Here is a 24,529-nt window from a genome sequence, read left to right as displayed (position 1 = left end):
AGTAAAGGAGGACTAGTTAGATGAAATAAGACAATTTAAATTTTTGAACAGATAGCACATGTAAAAAAAAACAGTAAATTTGCTTTCTAGTTTCAAATGTCTCTTTATTAAAATAGTTTTAAGAAATGTAGAATAAATTACCTCTAAATCTCAAGCAAAAAAATCTATGTATTTAAAAGGGACCACAAAAGTCCAGACAGCCTGTGAATTAACAATTACCCTGCTGACTTTACCATCTAAAATTTAAGGATTATTATATAGGCTAGCTGGTTTCTACAGATGGAGGAAGGGTTGTATTTGCAATTATATGACAACAACAGAAATCTAAACATCAATTTATTGTGTTACAAAAAAATAATGATATTAACTTATTCTACATAGTATTACAAAAATTGAACTAAGGCCATTACCCAAACATTTTATGATTCCACAGCCTTTGAATTTAGGTGGACTTATCAAACAAATTTGAAATTTTGATTACATATTTTCTCTAGGAACATGTTCAACCTTAGTATTTGAGCTTTCTAAAAGTTCTCTGAAGAAATTAAAAAAAAAAAAGGTAGAGCTTAATAATATGACTAAGTTAATTATATGTGTAATATTTTTAACTTTTACATTACTGAAGTATTTATAAAACTGAATCTGTGTCACAAAGTGTCTATGACTTGATTTTTTTTGACTCATCATACATCAATAATAATTCCATACATGCATACAGTATACCTTGAACAAGTTCTCCCCTCCATTATATCCCATTCCCATTCTCTCTTTCCCCCTCTTTCAAACAGTGTTTGGTGGATTTGTTACACTCTTGACAAATACTTAAATAAAAATAGAAAAAAGAAAAATAATGTCTATTTCTAGCGGTAATTTTTTAACTTTTCTCTAGTTTGCAATATCTCTGAAATAAGAAATGTATAATCAGTAAAAAATATAAAAATAAAATGCAAAATAATAAAAAAAATTTAAACAAAACAATCAAAATCACTCAGGATAGGAAGGTCTTTGCAGTATTTCTGGTAATATGGGTTAAAAAAAAGAGGACATATGTCAAGTAATATTGGTCTAGTATGTGCCTGCTCTGTAAAACTATGTTATCTGGGTAAAATTATTCGACGAATAGAATGCATTTTACATAATAAAACATTTTATACCGTGTAAATCAAATACATAAGTCAAGAACTAACTGCTCTATTTTATTTTGCAAAAATAAACAAATTATGTTTACATACAAGGAATTCAGATTACATACAAGGAATTTATTTTGTGCATTTTAAACCACACAAAGCAAGAATACTGGCCTAGTATGTACATAATTTTTCAAAAAACCATTTACCTTAGACTCGAATGGCTGATTGAAGAAGAAAAATGAATTAATTTACATGGTCAGAAGGTGAAGAAGGACTATGTATACTTGAACACATGATCAGTTAATTCCTCAAAAGACAAATACATTAAGGAACAGCCTCATTTTACTCACAACATTATCAATTGCTTGTCAACTACAGGTCAAATGAAGAAATGATAAAAAAAAAAAACAAGGAAAATGGTATTATACAGATAAGAAAAAAATGTCTCTTCACAGACTGGGGGAGAGGCCAATTGAAAAAAACTGCTGAATTAAACAAAAATAAAATCACTATGCTTATCAAAATCTTTGGCCTAAGTTGAATAGTGCTTTAGGTTAAAATCATGTATTCATTTGTGAAGGAAAAGAAATTACAGAACATATGTGAAGTGCTAAAGAATTATCATCAATAATTGTACCTAAAATTAAGTTCAGTTGGGAAGTTGTTTAGCATTAACTAATACATCAGGAAAAATTTTAAAAATCCATTATTGAAACTGACTCTAAAAATTCAGACTATTATCTCTCTATCTTAGTTAGGAATAAACAACTAGTTCAATATTTTTGAAGTGAGCAATTGAATAAATTTATGTGAATTTCTAAAAAAAAAACGAAAAGAAAAGAAAGAAAAAACTGCTGCAAATTTGATATCCAAGGTTGGTACCTCACAAATTCTGGAACCAAAATGTCCATGGTATATTAAAAATATTATTCCAATGAACTTAATCTAGTAATTGTACACCAACCTTGTATATAAATTCACTTAGATGTCCCCTTCTTTGGAGGACAAGTGACCTATTCTAGTCCCCTTACCATAAAACTCAAGACAATGTATCCAGAAAGTTAAAGGATTTGCTTAATCACAGAACTAGTTAATAGTGGAAAAGGGCCTGAGTCTGATCTCTTAAATTCCCAGAATTATCTTTTCCCTACATTATTGCTGATGAAATTAGCTAAATCACTTGCAAACTCTTGCCTGCCAGTCATCAGCTGGGGGCACTGATTATGTCATTTCACTTCTCTAGGCCTCAGTTTTTCTGTCTAAACAACAAGGGGATAGATGCTCTCTAAAGTTTCCCCATCCAGCCAGCTCCCACATGCATGGTGTTAGATGACTCCACTCACAAAGGTTGCTTCTTCCCTTTTTCCCCTATTTAATCCTACATTCATTTCTTATGAAAAAGATTCCATTAATGCCCCTGTAATTACCATCACACCCAAATGGAATGAATGGTAGATTTTCTTATGCACAGAGTAAGAACCCTTAAATAAGAATGAATAATGATAATATTTCCCAGAAGACAACTATGGCAGCCCTCAAGTATGATTAAGTAGACCACTCCTTGTCTGTCCCTCTCCACAGAAATAGTACAGTTCATTTGCATGTCATCTCATATAAAGAGAGAGTCTAGCACATAATGGGTTATTACCATTGGGTACTTCATTAGTAAAGCTTTTTCTTATGATGTGTCAGAAAAGGAAAAGACAAAGCAAATTGAGATTCTTAGATCTCTATTAATGACATACACATTTGAAGATTAGACTCCATGAGCTTATCCATCAATCCCAAAGAACCAACTAAGCACTTAGGCAGGCTTCAGCAAGTTGACCCATTTATAGGTAGTCTGTTTAACAATAGGCTTCTGATAGAAGCTGCTTTTAAAGAAAATCCTATATGAATATTAAACACAGGATTTTCTGCCTTTTTTTAAAGAATATTCAAAGCAGATCCAGTAAGAAAACGAAAAATAAATCAGCCTTTCTATGAAGTTGCTCTTGAATCTGGACATGTGAGTCTTGGGGAATTATATGTTATAAATGAGGGATGACTACAAAATGCAATTAATTTAATTGCTTATAATCTCAAAGGATTTCAAAATAAGATGTGTAGGATGAATGGAAAAAATGTTATTTTTTCTAAGGACTCTTCATGCTCTGATGATACAAAATTTAAGGAAATTATTTTTACTTTATGGAATTCCTTGTGCATATGAAATTTATGAGAATTGTTTTTGTAACTAACATCCTGTATGTTCTTATTACTTGTTTCATTATCTTAGAGATTAGAGATTCATTTTTCCTTATAGAGAAAACATAAGCAAAGCTAAGCCAAACAATGGAGTTCTATGCAACTTTTAGGTTCATTCTGACCACAATATCCTATTGGCTTGGTTTGCCTCTAAGTACTTAAGATCAGAGAAAAGAACACACATCATAATCACTGTCCACCATAGTGAGGCAAAAATTGCAACTTCTATCTGCTAGTCATTCTCTTTCCACTCAAGTCATATGGAACACATTTATTTTCTTTTAAGCATTACAGTTCTTAGTTTGCTTGGCTAAAACTATAGGACCTATGGATGTCTTCACTGCTCCTGCATCAAAAATCCCAATTTCTTTAACTTTTCCTTTTAACATGACTTCAAATCCTGACCTTTCTTCTTTTTAGTAATGTTCTTGTTTTCATGGTTAATTTACACTGACACAACTATAAGCAGTATTCCATGTGCAGTTACAGCAGTAAAGAATCAGGCTCAATCACACTTCACAATTTGCACTACTAATATGGTTTACAGTAATAGTTTTTTGGCAGTTGCACAATGCAAGCTATTCATTAAATCATGTGTCATGGTTAACACAGTTAACTCCCATGAACAATCACTACTCTCTTCACTTCCTCTTATGCTAATTTTTTAAATCTATCATTAAACTCAAAACACATGAAGAAACAAAAATCAAAGGCATGAAGATAAATAACAGATCAGTGTGTAGAATGCTTCAAAAGCTAAAATTACAAATTTAAAAATGTGAATTTTGAAGACGAACATTTAATGAAAATATTAATTCATTGATGTTTAAGAAAATCACTCGAATATTCAAAAGTTATAAAACTATTTGTTTCCTAATAATGTCATTTATGTTGTTAATGTCCACATGTGACTATTTTTAACAATTGATTGTGAAATAATTTTAAATTCACAGGAAATGATTAAGACAGTACAGGGATGTCTACTCTTTGCTACACTGCCCCGTAGGGTCACAGTTATAGCATGACCTCAGAACCAGGACATATATACTGGTACAACAGGTATGTGCAATTCTGTTTCATTTTGTCACGTGTATTAGTGCGACCACCATTACAACTGAGATGCAAAGTCATTTTGCCACTACAGGGATCGCTTGCTATCCCTTTATAGTCAAGACCAGTGCTATCTCTGTCCTGTCAACCTAAGCTCATGGCTACTGCTAATCTGTTTTCCATCACTATGATTTGTCATTTGAGAATGCTATGTAAATGGAATCCTATTGTACGTGACCTTTAGTACGTGACCTTTGAAATGCCTTTTAAATACACTCAGCATATGCCCATTAGATGCATCTAAATCACTGTGTGTATCAACAATTCAATCCTTTTTAGTGGTAAGTAGTACTCCACCCGATGGATGTAGCATGCTTTGTTTAATCATTTATCTTTTGAGAGACATTTTACTAGTTTCCAGGTTTGCTCTTAAAAATAGAACAGATGTTAAAATTGTAATTAAGTTTTTATGTACAGATATGTTTTTATTTCCCTGAAAGAAAGGCCCGGGAGTACAATAATATGGTAAGTGTATATTTAGTGCTTTTAGTGCCTATCAAACTATTTTACAATGTGGATCTCCCACTTTACACTCTCATTTGTAATGCATGAGAATCCACCCCTGCCAGTATTTGGTAATGTCACAATTTCTTATCTGGTATGTTTTAAAAGGTCCGTACTGTTTCTTAGAAAGGTGTAAATTTGCATGTCCCTGAGGCTAGTGATGTTGAATGTCTTTTAATAGATCCTTTTAGGTGACATAGTTCATCATGTCTTTTGCTTAGTTTCTAATTTGATTATTCCATTTAATGTTAAATTATAAGAGATCTTTATACAATGTAGATGAGTCTTTTAACAGTGGTGTGGTTTGCATATATGTTTTCCTATGCTGTGGTTCATTTTTTCCTTCTTAACAGGGCCTTTCAGTGAATAAAAGTTTCTAATTTCATGAAATCAAATTCATTGATTGTATCTTTTGGTTTATGCTTTTAATACCATATCTAAGAACTCTTCACCAAGTCCTAAGCACCAAAAATTTTCTTCTATATTATTTTCTAAAAGTTTTATATTTTTGTGCTTTGTATTTGAGTCTATGGTCCATTTTGAATTAATTTTTATATATTATGTGAAGTTTATGCCAAAGTTCATTTTTGGGGGGCATAGATATTTAACTATTGCAGCATCATTTGTTAAAAGACTATTCTTCCTCCTTCAAATCATTTTTTTAATCTAAAAATGACATAGATATAACAATTTGAAAGCAAAATTGACCCATGTTAAGAGTCAAAGTCAGCAAATGTCTCTCTCATATAGATGTGTACATATATATAAAATGTACATAACGAGATTAATGGTGCCCAAAACAAAAAGCTCTAAAGTATTACCAGATATCATTGCTATTATCATGTTCCTGTTTTTCATAAACTTTGTCAACTTATCCTGAGATGTTACATGATAGATAACTCATCTTACAAATTGGATTGTTAATCTCCAAGCTGCTTTAGCCTGCAAACATGTCAATATGAACTGAAAGTGATGAATTTTCCTGGTACTTATATCTGACAACTGAGAACTGAACAGGGAAAATTGAATTACTTGAATAAACTAATGAGCTCTCAAATGTCAATATACAACTAAATAAAAAAATAGAAAAGATCATTCTATCTGTTGTTTCTTTCCTTTAATGTCCTATGAATCACAGAATTGTAGCACCAAAATGATGCTTTATACTCATCTATTCCAACCTCACCATTGTATATGCACAATTGGATAATGGGCTCTGGGAAAAATACCTAAAATAAACACTAATGATTTTTTTTCTAAGTGCCAAATGATTTTATTTGCTTGTTTAAATTAATCAATGAGGATGCTTAGCACAGTGATTAAGAAAACAGTATTGAGAGCCAGGACTGTCTGAGTTCAAATCTTATCTCTAATTTCTGTGTAAAATTTGGCAAATTAATTTGGTCTCCTTGTAATAGAAAGAAGCAATATTAACTAAATCTTAGGACTGTTTTGATAATTGAATAAACCATGATTATAAAATACTTAGAAAAATAATAGCCTGGCACTTGGTAAGACCAGTAATTATTATTACTCACTTCTGCCTACAGAAACCAGGTCACCTGCTCCACTTTTCTTGTCAGAATTGGTCCCTTCCTCTTCTGAATTCTTACATCAAGATAGCAGCTCCTGGCCCAGCTCCTTGTGACCACATTCTACACTATTTTACATTAACCTGTTGAACATGCTTTCATGGAAGGTCATTATTTGTCTTTGTTTTTGTTTTTGCTTATTTTATTTATGTGTATGTTTCTTTTCTCTCTCTCTCTAATTGTAGTAAAAATGCAGCACATAAAATATATCTTCTTAACCATTTTGAAGTATAAAGATCAATAGTGCTCAGTACAGTTCACATAGCTGCGAACAGATCTTTAGAACTTCATCCTGCAAAAGAGACTCTATTACCCACAATAGTCTGTTTTAAGTATCTATATCTTGGCACCTAGCTGAGTACCTAGCATTAGAAGGTGTTTTTATATCATCCTTTGAATTACAAGTTCATTTTTAAAAATCCTGTCAATTGTCTTTGAAATGTCACCTTGTCTTCTCCTAATATGGACTTAATTCCACTCTCATTCTATCAAATCTTAACTTGTAGTAGGTCTTCCCCCTACATACTCTTCTTTGCCTCCATGCACCTTATAATGTTTTTAACATATCTCCTTTCATGCCTTACTTCCAAATAACAAGCCAAAGTCTAAAGGAGAAGTCAAAGCTCCTTAATGTGCCTGAGTCATCCCCAATCTCCACTTTGATACACTTTTTCCAAATTAATCTAGTATATTCTTTTCCCTTCCAAACCTGGTGAAGCACAACCACAGGTCTTCTCTTTTTAGTTCTTTAAGGCCATCTTTCACTTCGATTTACCCTGATGCATTTTGTGGCCACTCCTTTTAAATCCTGTGGCATGCTCTGTCTGAAGACCTTTCTCCTACAACACAAGGTAATGTGGGTAGAACCAGAGGTCATCATACTGAGTGAGATAAGCCAAGCTCAAAAGGTCAAATACCAGGTTCTCACTCATTTGTGGAACCTCAACCCAATGTGATGATGACACTAAGAACAAGAATAATAGTGGGATATAAACGTAAATGAGAGAGTGCCTACAAGGGGATCAGCAGGAGGGAAGGGGGGAAAGGAAAGGGTACTGAGGGTGAAGAGGATGGAGATGTGCTATACATAAACATAGGAAAAGAGGATAATGAGACCCACCTAACACTTTGGAAAGGGAGAGAGAGGAGGTGAACTTAGTCATTTAAAGTACACTTTACACATGTATGGGATTATCACAATGCAATCCCTTCTTATCATTAATGCCTGCTAATTCGAAAATAAAATTAAAATTAAAAATCAAATAAACATGGAAAAAAAATTTTACTTCCAACAAATGAGAAAACCAATAAAGACTTTGAAACTGATATAAGGAGAAACATTGAATCTCTTCATTCAATATAAATAAACAGAAAAAACAAGAAGAAAACTGAGATTGGTGATTTATATAAAATGCTTTATCTCAAATATGCCTTTTGTTATTGAAAGAAATAATTACCTCATGTTTCCATATATAAGTGTATGTGTCTTTCTCTGTTATATGCATACATACGCACATGCATAAATACATGTGTACTATATATATATGTATATATATACATATATGATTGCTCAAAATCTTGGTACAGAATTAGGTGTTAGATAACCACATGCAAAAACTAATATTTGCCTTCATAGATTCTAAGAAGTACTTGTGTCACTAAGAATTTATCTGATTTCTAGAAAGAATTAGAATGATCAATGAGAGCCCCTTTCCACTTGGGCATTAATTTAAGCTCAATTTCCAGGCTCTACTTGTGATATCACTCAATTCGGCAAAGGCAGAAGCCAATCAGATTTATCTGCTGCCCATAGCCCACCCTACTATCCTTACTTGTTGGACTCTTAGTAGTTAATTTTATGATGGGTTTATACTAGCTAAATAAGCAAGAGTTATTTTGGGTGGTAGTGTTTCTACAAGAACAAAGAAGTGAAGCAAAACAAAACAAATACAAAAAAACAGGATTTAGCAGGGTCTGAGGCTGTGTCCTGTCTGTCATACCATCAAAATAGCTGCTCTTCTCATAGTTCTTTCTTAAGTTTTCTCCAAGAATCAGAGCTAAGGTCTGAATGTTTCTGTTTCCCCATCCCCCAAAGTAATGGTATTAGTAGATGAAGCCTTTAGGAGGTGTTTATGTCATAAGGAGGAGCCCTCCTGAATGGAATTGATACCTATGAACAATATAGGTACCATATATGAACCAGGAAGTGGGGTTTCAGCAGAACCCAACCATCCTGATCTCAGACTTCTGTCCTTCAGAACTATAAGGAATCAGTTTGTACTGTTTACAAATCACCTTATTTATGGTCTCTTCTTATCGTAGCCTGAACAGATTAAGACAGTAAGAGTAGGAAGCTATTGATATCTGAGGGAGGGAAGTGCTGAGAAAACTCAGAGTCTACAGAAGGCAACCTAAGCTAAGGCACAACAATGTTCCCACAAAGAATTTCTTGTGAAAACTGAAAAAATGTGTTAATTGATAAAAAATAAATAAATAAAATCTAGATCTGAAAAAAACTTCACCTACTCTTTTTATTTCTGTACTTTTCTAAAGAGCTTATCATGTATACTAATTCATACAGGAAAGAAGTATAACCTCCTTTAACTAATTATAGAAACCTTGTGTGGCCCCATGTGGTAGTTCACCTGTGATACTAGCTACTTGGGAGGCAGAGATCTGAAGAATCACAGTTTAAGGTTAGCCAGGGCACAAATTTCAATCAATGAAAGCTGGACACTGTGGCTCATATCTGTCATCCCAGCTATGTGGAATGCATAAATAGGAGGATCAGGGTCAGGCTGGACCCAGGTATAAATGCATGACATTATTTGAAAAAAAAAAAAACTAAAGAAAAAAAGGGCTGTGTTACAGTTCAAATAGTAGAGCACCTGCCTGGCAAGTGAAAAGCTCCAAGTTCAAACTTTGTTCCACAGAAAGCATAGAGAAAGAGAGAGAAGAGGAAGGGAGGTTGGTTGTGGGGTCTGCTTCAGAATGGAAAGATGTGTATTATAATTACATGAAATAAGTTCAATTTATAGAAGGAAATTTGAAAACCTGTCTTTTTGCCACAACACAAATCCTAGGAGAAAAGTATTTGAGCTGCTACACAAAATTACATTTCCTAAGTATTGTGTCAACCTATAGGCACTTCAGGAACATCAACTTGTGACAACATACTAGTAGAAATCTTAAAAAAAAAGTGTATAATAGGAAAACCCTCCAAAACACTAAATACTTTTTCTTAACTTTAGCTTACTCTGATTTCTAGAGTTACAAAACAAAGAAGACCTCAACATTGAGTATCAGCACCCTTACTGTCACTGCATGTATGTCCTGGTCATTCTGTAGGTAAATGACCACCTGTATAACTACAGGGCTTACTATACTCAAAATTACACTGTCTGTGAGAATAAAGCTTTTCAAAGTAGAGGAACTCCGGATTTCACTTCATTTATGTGATTTCCCTGGCATCAGAGATAATTCAGCCTAGTTTTCAGCCAATGACATCTTGAGCCTTATATGAAGAGAAGGCTTAGTTACAACTAATTCAACCATTGGAAAGAACACTGAGATGAAAGTACAGCATTTTACATATTTAAACTGAACATAAATTCAAACATGATTCCCAGCCTAATAATTTCACTCTTTCTTTTGTGAAGATCAAAGGAAAGGTCTATATTTTACAACATTTAATGAAGTATCACAAAATTAAGAGGCACACTTAGAAAACGGCCCCAAGAAACACACTCCCACTGTTATGGGAAATATTTTGAGCTATGAAAGTTTTTCAGTTGCTTATGTGTCTTCCACCACTTTGCACATCACTACCAAAAACAACAACAACAACAACAACAAAAAACCTCTGCATTCTTTCCCAAGATTTGTAGAAATGCAAATACTGCAAATTTTGCAAAAGCAAGTTGCTGCTACATTCTTTCTGGTCAAAATCTGTGAAATATAAGTTCCAGTCTAACTCATAGCTTTTCATTCATTTAAGGATATAATACTTGCATGTTTATTATTTGTTCTAAGAAAGACAAGTAATAGTGATAGTTCTGTTTTTTAGTCATGCACTTATTTAACCAACATCTATTAAAACTAATCATTAATTTCTTAATCTAAACTTCCAGTGAAGGGAAAAACATTAAAATTGGACGAAAAAACAACCTGGGAATGGCAAAGGTAACATCAGTTGCTTTAGACATCTAATAGCTCCTTCAGAGAAAAAGAGTAGCCTACTTTCAAGACAAATAAAAATAAGACAAGATATGAAATGAAGACTCAAGTAGGAAGATTATCCAAAATTAAGTGGGATAGAAATAGTCTAGTAGAAGCTACTCAAGAATTTATTCCATCAATTCATACATACTGGAATGAAATGAATACATTAAGAAAATATAGAAACTTTATGGAGAGTCAATTTGATTTTTTATTAACTGAATCTTAATTTACAGACATATGACACAGGATATCTAAGATAGCAGCCATTCAATGATGTTTATCAAATACTAGACACGTTTCATGACTGTGCTTAACACTTGGAGATGGAAATAGTTAATTCAGTATAACTAGTAAATCTCATTTGGTCTTCACTTTGTAAGCTGTTGAATAATAGAGGAGCAGGATGATAGAGAAAGAGTAAGTAATAGAGGGGTTAATCTGATTAAAATATGATAAATATCTCTGTGATTTATAAGCAAACCCTCCTTGAGCAATCAATACACATTTCAAAAATGAAGGATAGGAAGGTAAAATGGGTCCAGTTTAAGGGAAAGTAACAGTGGGAGGGGAGAAGGCAAACGGGGAGGGTGAAGGACAGCAAATATGGCCTAGCAAATAGGACTGATGTACTTTGAATTGAATTTCTTCTAAGAAGGGGGAAAAGGAGATGAGGGCATAGATAGAGGGGGTGAATCTAATGAGGATCCATTGTAAGCACATATGTCAATATCACAACAAAACTCTCCTGTACAACTAATATATGCAAGTAAAAAAAATTAAAAAGTTTTATATAAATACCAGGAAATGTTTACCAGAGCTATCATGATATAGATAGCTATATCGTGATTCCACAACTCTGTCCTTAGATATATGCCCAATGAAACCCATATGTACACACGAAATCTCATTCAAAAATGGCCATAGCAGTATTATTCATAATGGAAAATGGTAGAAACAATGTAAATGTTTACAAGCTAATGAATAAATTAAGAAATTGTGCTATATTGATAAATAAATTGTGATATATGGAACTCATCAATGAAAAAGAATGAAGTAGTAATATATTCCACAACAAAGAACATCCTTGAAACACTAATACCAAGGAAAACAATTTAGTCTTCAAAACAATGTAATCTCAGAAGACCATATACTACATGATTGCATACATGAAATATCCAAAATTGCAAATGGATAAGAAAGACAGTAGTTAAGTGTTTACTTAGGACAGGGGTGGGACAGTTCGGGTAAAAGGTAACTGACTGCTAATGAACATAGTGTTTTCTTTATCAATGGTGAAAATGTGCTAGATTACATTATGTTTGGTTGCACAACCCTGAGAATATATTTAAAAACACTGAATGGTGTACTTTAAGTGGGTCAAAGATAAATTAAGTTATAGACCATTAAAACAATATTTAAAAAGCTGTGCATGGATTAGTATTTTTTCTATTTAAATTACCTGCGTCTATATGAATAATGACATTTTGTCTGAATAAAGTTCACCTACAGCTAAAATATAAAAAACAAAAATATGAATATTTATCAACTTGATGATGTCAAGGAAATTATTTACCTTGTATTTATTTTCAATGCCACCTGTGCCCGCCACACCAAAGTCAGTCTACTTCTGCAACTTCCCTTCCTTGTGAGATAAAACACCAATTTAGTTTTGGATTTAAAGCAAACAAGGTCATTATGTTTGTAGAGTATTCTGTAGCCTTACTACTCCAGCAATCTGTGAGCTATAAATAATGCAAGACCTTTTGCTTCTCTAAATGACTGTCTTGCAACAAGGTTCTTGATACATGGAGAGCAAGGAAAGGAAGAAGGAAGGAAGGAAGGGAGGAAGGAGGGGGGGAATGGAGGAAGGGACAGGAGGGAAAAGGGGACGTGGAGGGAGGGAGGGAAGGAAGGAGGAAGGGAAGAAGTCATAAAAAATAAAAGAAATCACCCTGCAGTCATAGAATTCAATCCATTTCTATTCCCCAATTGGATTCAAAATCTGTTCTCTCTTTTGTAGTTACATCAAATTTTGAACATTTAGTCATTTTACATATCAAAGAAAAGGTAAATCAAAGCTAACCCAAAAATTTCTTGTCTTTTGCTTCAGAAGTAATGAAAAAAAAATTGGTTTCTATGTAACCCCTGACCTTTGAACCACAATCTCCTGATACTACAGCCTTGAGCACTTCATTTAATCTCTCCTCTCTGCACTAGCATACTGCTGAGAAAAGGAAACAGAAACGATAATCTGGGGACTTCATCAATTTTTCATGCATTTTCATTTAGCCCAGAACCCCCTCTTACCCTGGTCAATAGATCAAGCTGCTGTCATATATCTACCACCTGGGGCTACAGCTGTTATCTCTAGAGGCTGCCACTGACTGGCTGCATCCCAGGTTGCACACTCCATGTGAAGGCTCCGGGTGCTCCTTCTGCTCTACACTCAGAAACACTTGTTCAGAGCTGAAATCCTATCTGCATAAGCTACACCTGATGGTTCCATCTGAAAAGTACTTTTTAACTTCTCCAGTGCCAGATCCCTTGCTTCCGGTCCTGCAAGTCTTTCAGTAGGTCTTCCTTGAGTTCTTATGTCTTAAAAAGTATTTTCTGAATTGTTCTTTTTTTTCTCCAAACCATTTTTAATAGAAAACAGCCATAACAGGGTGATTCAATTCTATTGCAATGACTGGTATTGAATGATTTTTCCCCTCTCTGAATTGTTTTATTAGATAAAGCTGAAAGAAGATTAAAAACAAAAAAGAGTGAGAAAGAGAATAAATATGGTATAGGGGATAACAGGATGATTTCCACATAACTAAACAAAATAGATAGCTATCAACAAACTTTTAAACTTCATGCTATAATAAAATCTAATATTTTTATAATCAAAATGAAAATCAAGGTAAAGTCAAGGGAGTCAAACATTTTTCATCCCATTTTATCAATAATCACTTCATAATAAAAGCTGCAAGTTTCTTTGTAGTTATGGATACATACTTGACTGTACAAGTACACCTAGATCAGTAGTGCTATCTGAGTACAAACCAGGGAACATTTTTCAATGTGTGTTGACATTGTTGGTTGCTATGACTGAGCCTGGCAGGAAGCCCTGCTGGCATCTTATAGGCAAAGGACAGAAATGCTTACAATCACCCCACATTTAGAACACAAGCCGCCCATGACAACGATTCATCTGACCCCAAATGGCAACAATGCAGATGTCATCCAAACACCCTGCTCTAGCTTCCTTATGCCCCATTCACAGATACTTTTTTGGAAGAACAGGAATAATGTGCCACTCCAATTCCATCAACTACTCTTTCTTCAGCTATTATGCTCTTTCTCCATTCCTAGACTCCATGGGTACTTTCTATTTGGCCACTATATGGTATTTGCATTGTGCCAACAACTATGATTTCTCTTTTTGAGACAGGGTTTTACTGTGTAGCCCAGGCTGGCCTCGAACTTGCAATCCTCCTGTTTCTGAGTCCTGAGTACTAGGATTACAGGCATGTACCACCAGACTCAGCTCTCCAACCACTTATTTTTTTCTTGAAAGTATTTGTTTCTCTTGTCACGTTATTGTCCATGTCCTGTCACTCTAATACCTCTTTTAAGTCTGAGCTTCCTATACTGGTACATCTTTCCTTTGTTCCAAACAATGGCATCAGCTCTTATTAACCACTCCCCACACACAGCCTGTGCGGGGAGTTGCCTGTACTTCTACCTACTCCCATGGCTTCAATTTCTTTATGACAATGATCTCTCAACTCTGGAAGTTCCTTTTTAAATGGAACATTAGAATATTTACACCTTGAATCTCATTGCCAAATCAAGCTGAACACACGCTCTCATTCCCACTAGTTTTTCTGCCTATACAAATGTCCCTATAATATTCAATGGTGTCACTATATATCCAGATACTCATGCATAAAAATATCCCAGAGCGAAACTTTTGTCTTCCCAAATTGACCATAATTTCCAGATACACTTCTAACTATTTCCTTTCCATCTTTATTGCTATTCTCAGTTTAGAATCTAAGATCGATGACTTCAATGATCATCCCTTTAAAACCATCAAGTTATCTTTCAAAGACTGTCCTTAGACATAACAAAAAAGTCTAAATTTTATGATTGCACATATGCCTACCTTTCCAAGTTATTTTGCCCACCCAAGCTCACATCAAGCTACCTGCACTTCTGTAAATTCAAAGTGTTCTGTATTGCTTCCATTCCATTTACCAGGATGATCACGTACTTCAATTTCCATCTGAGACATCTCACCTGACCTTCAAATCACGTTTCAAACACTGTATCCTCTTAGAATCCTTTCTTCAAACATTCTTGTAGGAATAATTAAATATGCTCCCTTTAGGTTCCCATATCATAATTTTGTCTATATAACAGACTTTAATGTTTGTCTATTTAATTTATAATTACATATTTGTATGTTGCATTCCAAGTACACTGTAAACCCTTTGAGAGTAGTTTGAAATCATCTTCTTCACTATTATTCTCCAACATCTCATTCAGCAGATAACCATATTCTCGTATTAGATGAGGAAGAAAATGTACCATGACTGAGAACTTATTTTGAGTATTCTAAAATACAAAGGCAAAACATTTGTATGATCTACAGTTATCGCTCTATTGTTTTATATTAATGTACCTTAGTTTCCAGGAGGTACTGAAAAAAAAATCACAATTCTCAAACCCAAACTTCCACATTAGCATGTTTCATGAAGTACACCAGAGAAAAGACTAATGAGATAATGGTAAGATGAGCAACTTATAAATGAATATCACTTGATCTTGTGTTGCCCCAAATGGCATGAACTGTTGATGTGGCACTCAAAGAAAGAATTTTATTCATTAGCTAAATCCAATTTGGAAGCTTTTTTGTTTTCCTCTCCAGATTATGAGTAATTCAAGCATTTCTTAGAGCTCATTTATTTCAAAATTAAAAAATGCTACTGTCACAGTACATGAAAAACAATCATGGTTTAAATTTTCCTTCTATATCAGTTTGATTCATTATTAATGATTCAATTATAAAAGACAGTAATCCTTTGAAGTGAAATAAAATAAAAGATGCATGTGTGTTGGGAGCAATTTTAACAAAGCTAAGACTCCAGAAAAAAAAAATGTTTATAACTGCCCAACAAAGAAATTAATGGCCAAGTTAGATGACTTCTAATTTGGGGAAGTAAAATTAGCTAAGGATTTAAAATAGTTCTTTCCTGATGAATAGATAAAAGAAAAAATAAGCATCTTTAGTTTTCATTAATCTAAAAAAGGTCAGACTTTTATTTACAGTGTTTCTTCTAGTATAGCACAATTCCCTAAAATAAAAATTAGAAGATTCAAGATCTGGTTTTGGAATTCCCATTAATTTATTGTGTACATTTTGGTCACTTAGTTATTTTCTTCACCTATAAATGGGAAGATAACACCAGTCACATTTACCATAAAGGAATCTAGAGAGGAAAAAAGAATAGTTTCAGCATTTAAATATTTCAATAGTTTTGAAAAATTCCAGAAAAAAGAAATTTCAAGATATCAATGGGAAAATTAGGAATATTTGAATTCTTTTGTTTATATATTTGAAATCTCCCTAAACTCTTTTATGGGTTTTTTTAAGTATTTCTATAAAAAAAAAGAAAATATCAGATATCCAGTGCAATATGTCATTGCTAGTTACGTTTTTAGTGCTCGTATCTCAAGATTCTTCACACACAAAATGTGAGTCTCCAAATTCTTTGAGTCTTTTTCTACTGGTGTTAAATATCAGTAGACTGGATGCTTGAGAGCAAGTGTTTTCATTGGAACAGCTGAAAAAAAAACTACCCTCTTGTGTACCAAAGATGTTTTCATGTGTAAAGACATTTATCATTGCTGAGAATTTTAATACACTTATACGCAAGTAATCAATCCACTGTCATATCATGTTGCATGTGACCATCAGTATCAACTGTAATTAAAGACATATGACCTGAACTTATTATTTAGCATTCCCCTCACAGTTATAAAAGAAGATTCATACATCTAGAGATCAAGCAATTCTCTTCTCTATGAAGACCTACTGGGTTGGCAGAATAGCTCAAGTGTTACAGGGCTGCATAGCAAGCATGAGTTCAAACTCCAGTACTGCAAAAACAAAAAAGGAAGAAAGAAAGAAAAGGAAAAAAGACCAACTCTACAACCAGAAAGCTAGTAAATACAAATAATTTTCGGCACACTTGTTGCCATCTTATTCAGAAGTCATTCTTTTTCTTTTTTTTAATTGTACTGGGGGCACAATGTGACATTTACAAAAGTTCTTACAATATATTATATTTGAATTCATTTTATTCTCAGTCCTCCCATTCCTGAAATAGTTTCAACAGGCATCATTTTTCCATTTACATATATGTACACATAGTATTTGCACCACATTCACCCTCCTACACCCTTTTCTTATATCCTCCTCCTTCTCACTGGTACCAATCCCCCAGACTGGACCTGTTTTTCCCTCCTGTTCTCCATTTTTGTTTTAAAAAAATGACATTTTTATTTGTTTGAGATAGCTATACAAGGTGTTTCACTGTAGCATTTCCATGCATGTATGTGTTATAACTCAAATTGGTTTATCCCTTCTATTTTTCTCCTTTCTGCCTTAGTCCTCTTCATATGGTAATTTCAACAGTTTTTAAAATTCTACATTCATTTTTATATAGGAAGTACATCAACCATATTTATTCACCTTAACTTCCTTCGTTTCTTCCCATAAAAATAGAGAACACACTGTTAAAAGAGTTATATAGCACTGTTTAAATTGCAGTCCCAAATCCTCACCTGAAAACCAGACCAAAAACAAAAATCTATATTTTAATTTGTTCTGGAAAATAATTCATGAAGTCAATAGATCCATAGAGTTAATGTCCTAATGGATAGGAAGCACCGATACCTTGATTGACACTGACATCTGGGCCATCCAATGAATAAACAAAAACATTTTTTTTTAATGCCAAAGACAGGGCAAGTCCTTAGCTACTACTGATTATCAAGATGGAATGAAATGGGAGACTCTGATATATGAACATTCTGATCTCACAGAAAACATTCCTTCCTTGATGAGTATTACTGAAAAAACTAAGTACAACTGCTGTTGGTGGTGAATTCTACCTCCACGCCTAGGGTAACAATTCCTAAATTCAACTTAGTAGTAAAAATGTTAAGATAATCTAGAGAATAAGACAGTAAATTCATTTGAAAGTCACACAATAAAATATTTAGAGATTACATATTTGTCTGTAAATATATTTCACTATATATATATATTTGTAACAAAAATAGGTGCCCTACTGAATTTATGCCTTGCATTTGATGACATATTACACACAAACTTTTCAGCTGAACATAGCCAACATTAACGCTTCATTATATCTCTCAGTAATTCTAATTTTCAAGATGAACAGCATCCTATATTGACACGTTGCCTTAATATAATAACATAAGCTCTATACTGATTGAATATAAATAAATATGTTGAAACACTGTCAGTATTTGAATCAGATTTCTTTGGAGAGGCCAAAGTTATGCAGTGTGTTGATTGTTTTATACTTTAGGTATTAAGCATGTATGAAACAATCAAATTTTACTAAAAATAAACAAATAAAAGTGAATGTGCATATGAGGTTCATTAGGTTCACTTACATGCCACTTCCAGAGATGCATTTCGACTCACAGCTTCACCAAGATAGTTCCGAGCAACACAAACGTAGCTCCCTTCATCAGGTTTACTCCGGCGCCCATGCACGATGCGTAAGAAGAATAAGGATCCGCTGGGCAGAAGCATCCTGTGGGACCGGGGGTCATCCTTGTCAGTCTCCACCCGTTCACCATCCTTGTACCATTCAATAGTAGGCGTTGGTCGGCCCTCTGCCTTACAGTTCAGAGTGGTGGGCTCTCCCTTAGAGACAATGACATCCGAAGGGTGCTCCACAATCCGTGGGGGAAAGTCTTCCTGGCGAAGACGAGATCCTACAAAACATGATATAATGAAGACAAATGCTAACATTTCCTTATCTCTACTGTTTGTTTCACTTCGATACATGATGCTGAAATTAAACTTTTCATTTGGACATTATTGTTTTGTGTTTCACTCTTCTGGCTTTTATGCATCTCCTAAGTCCTCCTCTTTTGTAAAATGAAGCAATACAGCATAAATTAATATGTTAATTCTCATGTGTTACATGTAATGTGCTCCACTAGCCGTGACAAGCAAAGCTAAAAGCAAGAGGTTTTTTAGGAGACCAGCATGTTGTAATGGGGACTAAGATGAATAAGACTTATTTCCTGTGTCAAAGTGCTTACTGTTCACTGAGTAAGGGAGCCAGGTGGACAACTACTTAGAGACACACATAGACACCATTTTCTTAGGTAAAACTATGTTATCAGTCTGTAACACAAACAGAAGCCTGCAACTGATGAGGAAGAAACTTAGGAAGTTGTTCAGACATGTACCTGAAGTAAGCAGAAGAGGCACCATTTGAATGCAAGGGTATTTGACTCAAATGTAAGCCTTTAAGTTAAAATGAAATAAGTACTGCATAGTTTTCTGGAAATGTATTACAGGAAAAAAGGAAAGAAAAAGAGAGAGGAAAAAAAGAAGCGTTTTAACCTGAACTGGAGCATATTCAGAGCCTCTTCCCTAAAAGATGGCATTTGCATTGAGCTTTAAAGAATTCAAATACATCAAGTGAGAGAGAAAGACCTTCAGACTAGAAGGTATGCTATGAGAAAAGGACACAGAAATGACAATACGTGCATACGGCATTTATAACTAGGGGGGAGGTTGATGTGGCTAGTGAAAGTACAGCCCTATAAATATCATTGTAACAAGTGTGACTTGTATTCTGTAAACCTCACAGATTTTGAAGAGGAAGTACTATGATCATCTGTGTATTAAAGATACTTTTGGATTATGGTATAAAAGATGGAAAGCAAGGGAGCAAAAAGACCATTGTGAGTTACTTAAATAATCCAAGAGAACACTAAAAACATCTCTCCTTGAGAAATGATGCTGTAGGCAGAACTAAGGAGGAAGGTATAAGGCCTATTACACTATAAACACTTGACAGAACTTGGAATGTTGTCACATAAGAGTGATAAGTGCTGATGGTCTGTCCTACAGGGGTCCACGTGCTAAGCTTGGTACCCAGTATGGCAGTCCCAAGAGGTGATGGACCTCTTGAGATATGTGCTACTAGAATGGGGTTAGGTCTGACCACTGGAAGGAATTGGTGCTGATCTAAGGACAGTGAGTTCATTTTTTCAAGAGTTACATGTTATAAAAAGAGTTAGCCTGGCTTCTGAATGTCTCCCACTTCAAATCTCACCACGTGATCCATCTTGCTCACAAGTGTTCCTACCATTACACCATCTGCCATGTTGTGATCCAGTCAGAAAGCTCTCAAAAGAGCCAGTAGATGCGTCACCATACCCTTGCTCCTCTAAACCTGAGAGCTCAGTAAAACTCTTAATATACAAAGTACCCAGATCCAGGTACTGTCTTACAGCAACAGAAAAAATAAACTAATATTAGTACCAAGGCCTTCCTTGGGCTTGCCATTAATGCTGAGCCATTAATGAATATAGGAAATAAGAAAGGAAGGACCACTTGGCATTTTCAGATCAAAATTGTGATAATGTAGTGTTTTGGATACTTTTGATTTTTTTAAGCTATCAGTAGTTATTATTCATGGTAATATCCTACCAGCTCCTGCAAATAAATCAAAAGGAGGTACTAAAAGTAATAACCATGTCTAATGATGATCAAGATAAGAGCTTCCTGAAAGTTTGCACTTATAATTTCCTAGGCAATCACCTAGTAAATTTCCACTCAATGAACACAAGGAATATTTATTCCTTAATATAATTCAAGTTCACTTTTAATATTAATTGGAAATACATATTTTAATTTAATAAAGAAAACTATTTTTGTATGGGTGTTCCTTTTCTGAAGATTACTATTAAAGTTTGCTAATCACCACTTTTTAATCTCATCAGATTCAAAAACAGAATTTATGCATGGTACATATTATATGCCTAAAGCAGAGGAGTAATTTACAGTACATAGATAAAAATTTAAAAATAAAATTCGAGAGACCCAAGATGGCTGTGGAGAAAGAGATGAAGACCTCGTGAGATCTTGAGCCAATTGGAAATACATATTTTAATTTAATAAAGAAAACTATTTTTGTATGGGTGTTCCTTTTCTGAAGATTACTATTAAAGTTTACTAATCACCACTTTTTAATCTCATCAGATTCAAAAACAGAATTTATGCATGGTACATATTATATACCTAAAGCAGAGGAGTAATTTACAGTACATAGATAAAAATTTAAAAATAAAATTCGAGAGACCCAAGATGGCTGTGGAGAAAGAGATGAAGACCTCGTGAGATCTTGAGCCAATGGGAAATATATATTTTAATTTAATAAAGAAAACTATTTTTGTATGGGTGTTCCTTTTCTGAAGATTACTATTAAAGTTTACTAATCACCACTTTTTAATCTCATCAGATTCAAAAACAGAATTTATGCATTGTACATATTATATACCTAAAGCAGAGGAGTAATTTACAGTACATAGATAAAAATTTAAAAATAAAATTCGAGAGACCCAAGATGGCTGTGGAGAAAGAGCTGCAGACCTCGTGAGATCTTGAGCCAGAGATCCTGCTGAGAAGCTGGAGACAGAAACAAATAAATGAAATCATAGGAGCCCTAAACAAACATCAAACTGAAACAAAGATCACCATAAACAGATAGATAAATGAATTAAGGGCAAAACTTGACAATATTAAAGAAGAAGCAACTAATGATATGAAAATCCTCAGAAAAAAGAATGAAACAGAAATACAAAACAAAATGGAAGGTCACTCCAGCAGAATAGAACAAACAGAAGACAGAATCTCAGAACTTCAAGATGAAATGGAAATTAAAGGAAAAACTGAAGAACTTTTAGCTGAACAACACAAGACCTGTGAAAAGAAAATGCAAGAACTCACCGACTCCATCAAAAGACCAAACCTGAGAATCATGAGCATTGAAAAAAGGAGAAGAGGCGTAAGCAAAATGAATGCATAATATATTCAACAAAATAATAACAGAAAATTTCCCAAATCTAGAGAAAACTATGTCCATTCAGTTACAGGAAGCCTCCAGAACACTGAACAGTCCTGACCAAAACAGAGCTACCCCACGACATATCGTCATTAAAACAACAAGTACAGAGACTAGAGGAAGAATATCGAAGGCTGTAAGAGAGAAAAAAACAATAATATACAAAGGTAAACCCATCAAAATCACAGCAGACTTCTCAACAGAAACATTACAAGCAAGAAGAGCATGGGGTGAGAACTTCCAAGCACTAAATGAAAATAACTTAGGATACTCTACCCAGCAAAACTATCATTCAAAATAGATGGAATAAAAAGTCTTCCATGATAAGCAGAAATGGAACAATAAAAGTCTTCCATGATAAGCAGAAATTAAACCAATATATGACCACCAAGCCACTACTAAAAAAGATTCTCCAAGGAATTCTGAACACAGGAATGAAAGCAAACAAAACCATGAAAGGGCAGGCAATACCAAACCACAGGAGAAAAAAAGGCAAGAAAGTAAAGAGTAACATTGTTTCAGCTACACACAATCAAACTCTTAATGAACAAAGACAACTACATGACAGGGATCACCAGGTATTTATCAATACTAACACTGAATGTTAATGGACTAAAATCTCTCATCAAAAGACACTGACTGGCAAACTGGATTAAAAAGGAAGATCCAACAATCTGCTGCCTGCAGGAGACCCACCTCATTGACAGAAATAAGCACTGGCTGAAAGTTAAAGGCTGGAAGAAGATTTACCAAGTCAATGGTCCCCAAAAACAGGCAGGAGTAGCAATACTTATCTCTGACAAAGTAGATTTCAAACCTACTTTCATCAGATGAGATAAAGAAAGACACTCTATACTAATAAAATGGGAAATACACCAAAAAGAAATAACAGTTATCAACCTATATGCTCCCAATGTCAATGCACCCAATTTCATCAAGCATACTCTGAAGGACATAAAAACATATATAAACTCCAACACAGTGGTACTGGGAGACCTTAATACTCCCCTATCACCAATAGATAGGTTATCCAAACAAAAAATCAATAAAGAAATCCTAGAACTAAATCACACCATCGATCAAATGGACCTAGCTGATATCTACAGAATACTTCATCCAACTTCTGCACAATGCATATTCTTCTCAGCAGCACATGGAACTTTCCCAAAAATTGATCATTTCTTAGGGCACAAAGCAAGCCTCAGCAAATAGAAGAAAATAGAAATAATTCCATGCATTTTATCTGACCACAATGCATTAAAACTAGAAATCAACAACAAAAACAGCAGTAAAAAACATGCAAAAAATTGGAAGCTGAACAACACATTGCTCAATGATGAATGCATCTTTGATGAAATAAATGAGGAAATTAAAACATTCCTGGAAGTTAATAAAAATGAAAACACAACCTACCAGAACCTATGGGACACAGCAAAAGCAGTCCTAACAGGAAAGTTTATAGCCATGAGTGCATATATTAAAAGGTCAGAAAGATCTCAAATCAATGACCTAATACTGCAGCTCAAACTCCTAGAAACACAAGAACAAGCAAATCCCAAAACAAGCAGAAGGAAAGAAATAATTAAAATAAGGGCTAAAATCAATGAAATAGAAACAAACAAACAAAAAAAATACAAAAACAAAGAATCAATGAAACAAAAAGCTAGTTCTTTGAAAAAACAAATAAGATTGACAGACTGCTGGCAATCCTGACTAAAATGAGGAGACAAAAAACCCAAATCAGTAAAATGAGAAATGCAAAAGAGGAGATAACTACAAACACCAAGGAAATAAAGGAAACCATCATAGACTACTTTGAGAGCCTATACTCTAAAAAAATTAAAAATCTTGAAGAAATGGACAGATTTCTAGAAACTTACAACGACCTAAAACTGAACAAAGAGGATATTAATCATCTGAATAGATGTATAAAACAAAAGGAAATTGAAGCAGCAATAAAAGAGTCTCCAAAAAAGAAAAGTCCAAGACCTGATGGATTCTCTGTTGAATTCTATCATATGTTTAAAGAAGAACTAATACTAACTCCCCTTAAACTGTTTCATGACATAGAAAGGGAAGGAACACTGCCTAACTTATTTTATGAAGCCAATATTACTCTTATCCCAAAACCAGACAAAGACACCTCCAAAAAGGAGAACTATAGGCCATTTCCTTAATGAATATTGATGCAAAAATCCTTAATAAAATAATGGCAAACCGAATCCAGCAACACATCAGAAATATCATCCACCATGAGCAAGTCGGCTTCATCCTAGGGATGCAGGGGTGGTTCAACATATGCAAATCTATAAATGTAATGCAGCACATCAATAAGAAGCAAAGACAAAAACCACTTGATCAGCTCAACAGATGCAGAAAAAGACTTTGACAAGATCCAACACCACTTCATGATAAAAGCTCTAAGAAAACTAGGAATAGAGGAAAGTACCTCAACATTGTAAAGGCGATATATGACAAAACTACAGCCAACATCATACTTAATGGTGAAAAACTGAAACCATTCCCCACTCCTATTCAACATAGTACTGGA

The 24,529-nt window shown here is 34.1% G+C and overlaps 1 protein-coding gene across 24 annotated transcripts in view; it reads right to left on the bottom strand.

Annotated features, from left to right (window-relative positions):
• Positions 1-24,529, bottom strand: part of Robo2 (roundabout guidance receptor 2) — a 1,713,446-nt gene that overhangs the window by 508,199 nt on the left and 1,180,718 nt on the right. For 23 of the 24 annotated variants that reach the window (XM_074072902.1, XM_074072901.1, XM_074072897.1 and 20 more), the window contains one exon: positions 18,503-18,829. In XM_074072902.1, coding sequence (XP_073929003.1) covers positions 18,503-18,829 — 327 coding nt within the window. The remainder of the gene's footprint in view (positions 1-18,502; positions 18,830-24,529) is intronic. The other variant, XM_074072911.1, reaches the window with a different exon arrangement.

The sequence above is a fragment of the Castor canadensis genome, chromosome 5 (genome assembly GCF_047511655.1).
Source record: "Castor canadensis chromosome 5, mCasCan1.hap1v2, whole genome shotgun sequence".
NCBI classification, from domain to species: Eukaryota; Metazoa; Chordata; class Mammalia; order Rodentia; family Castoridae; genus Castor; species Castor canadensis.
Note: the sequence above shows the minus strand (reverse complement) of the source record. Positions and strands in the feature narration are given on the sequence as shown.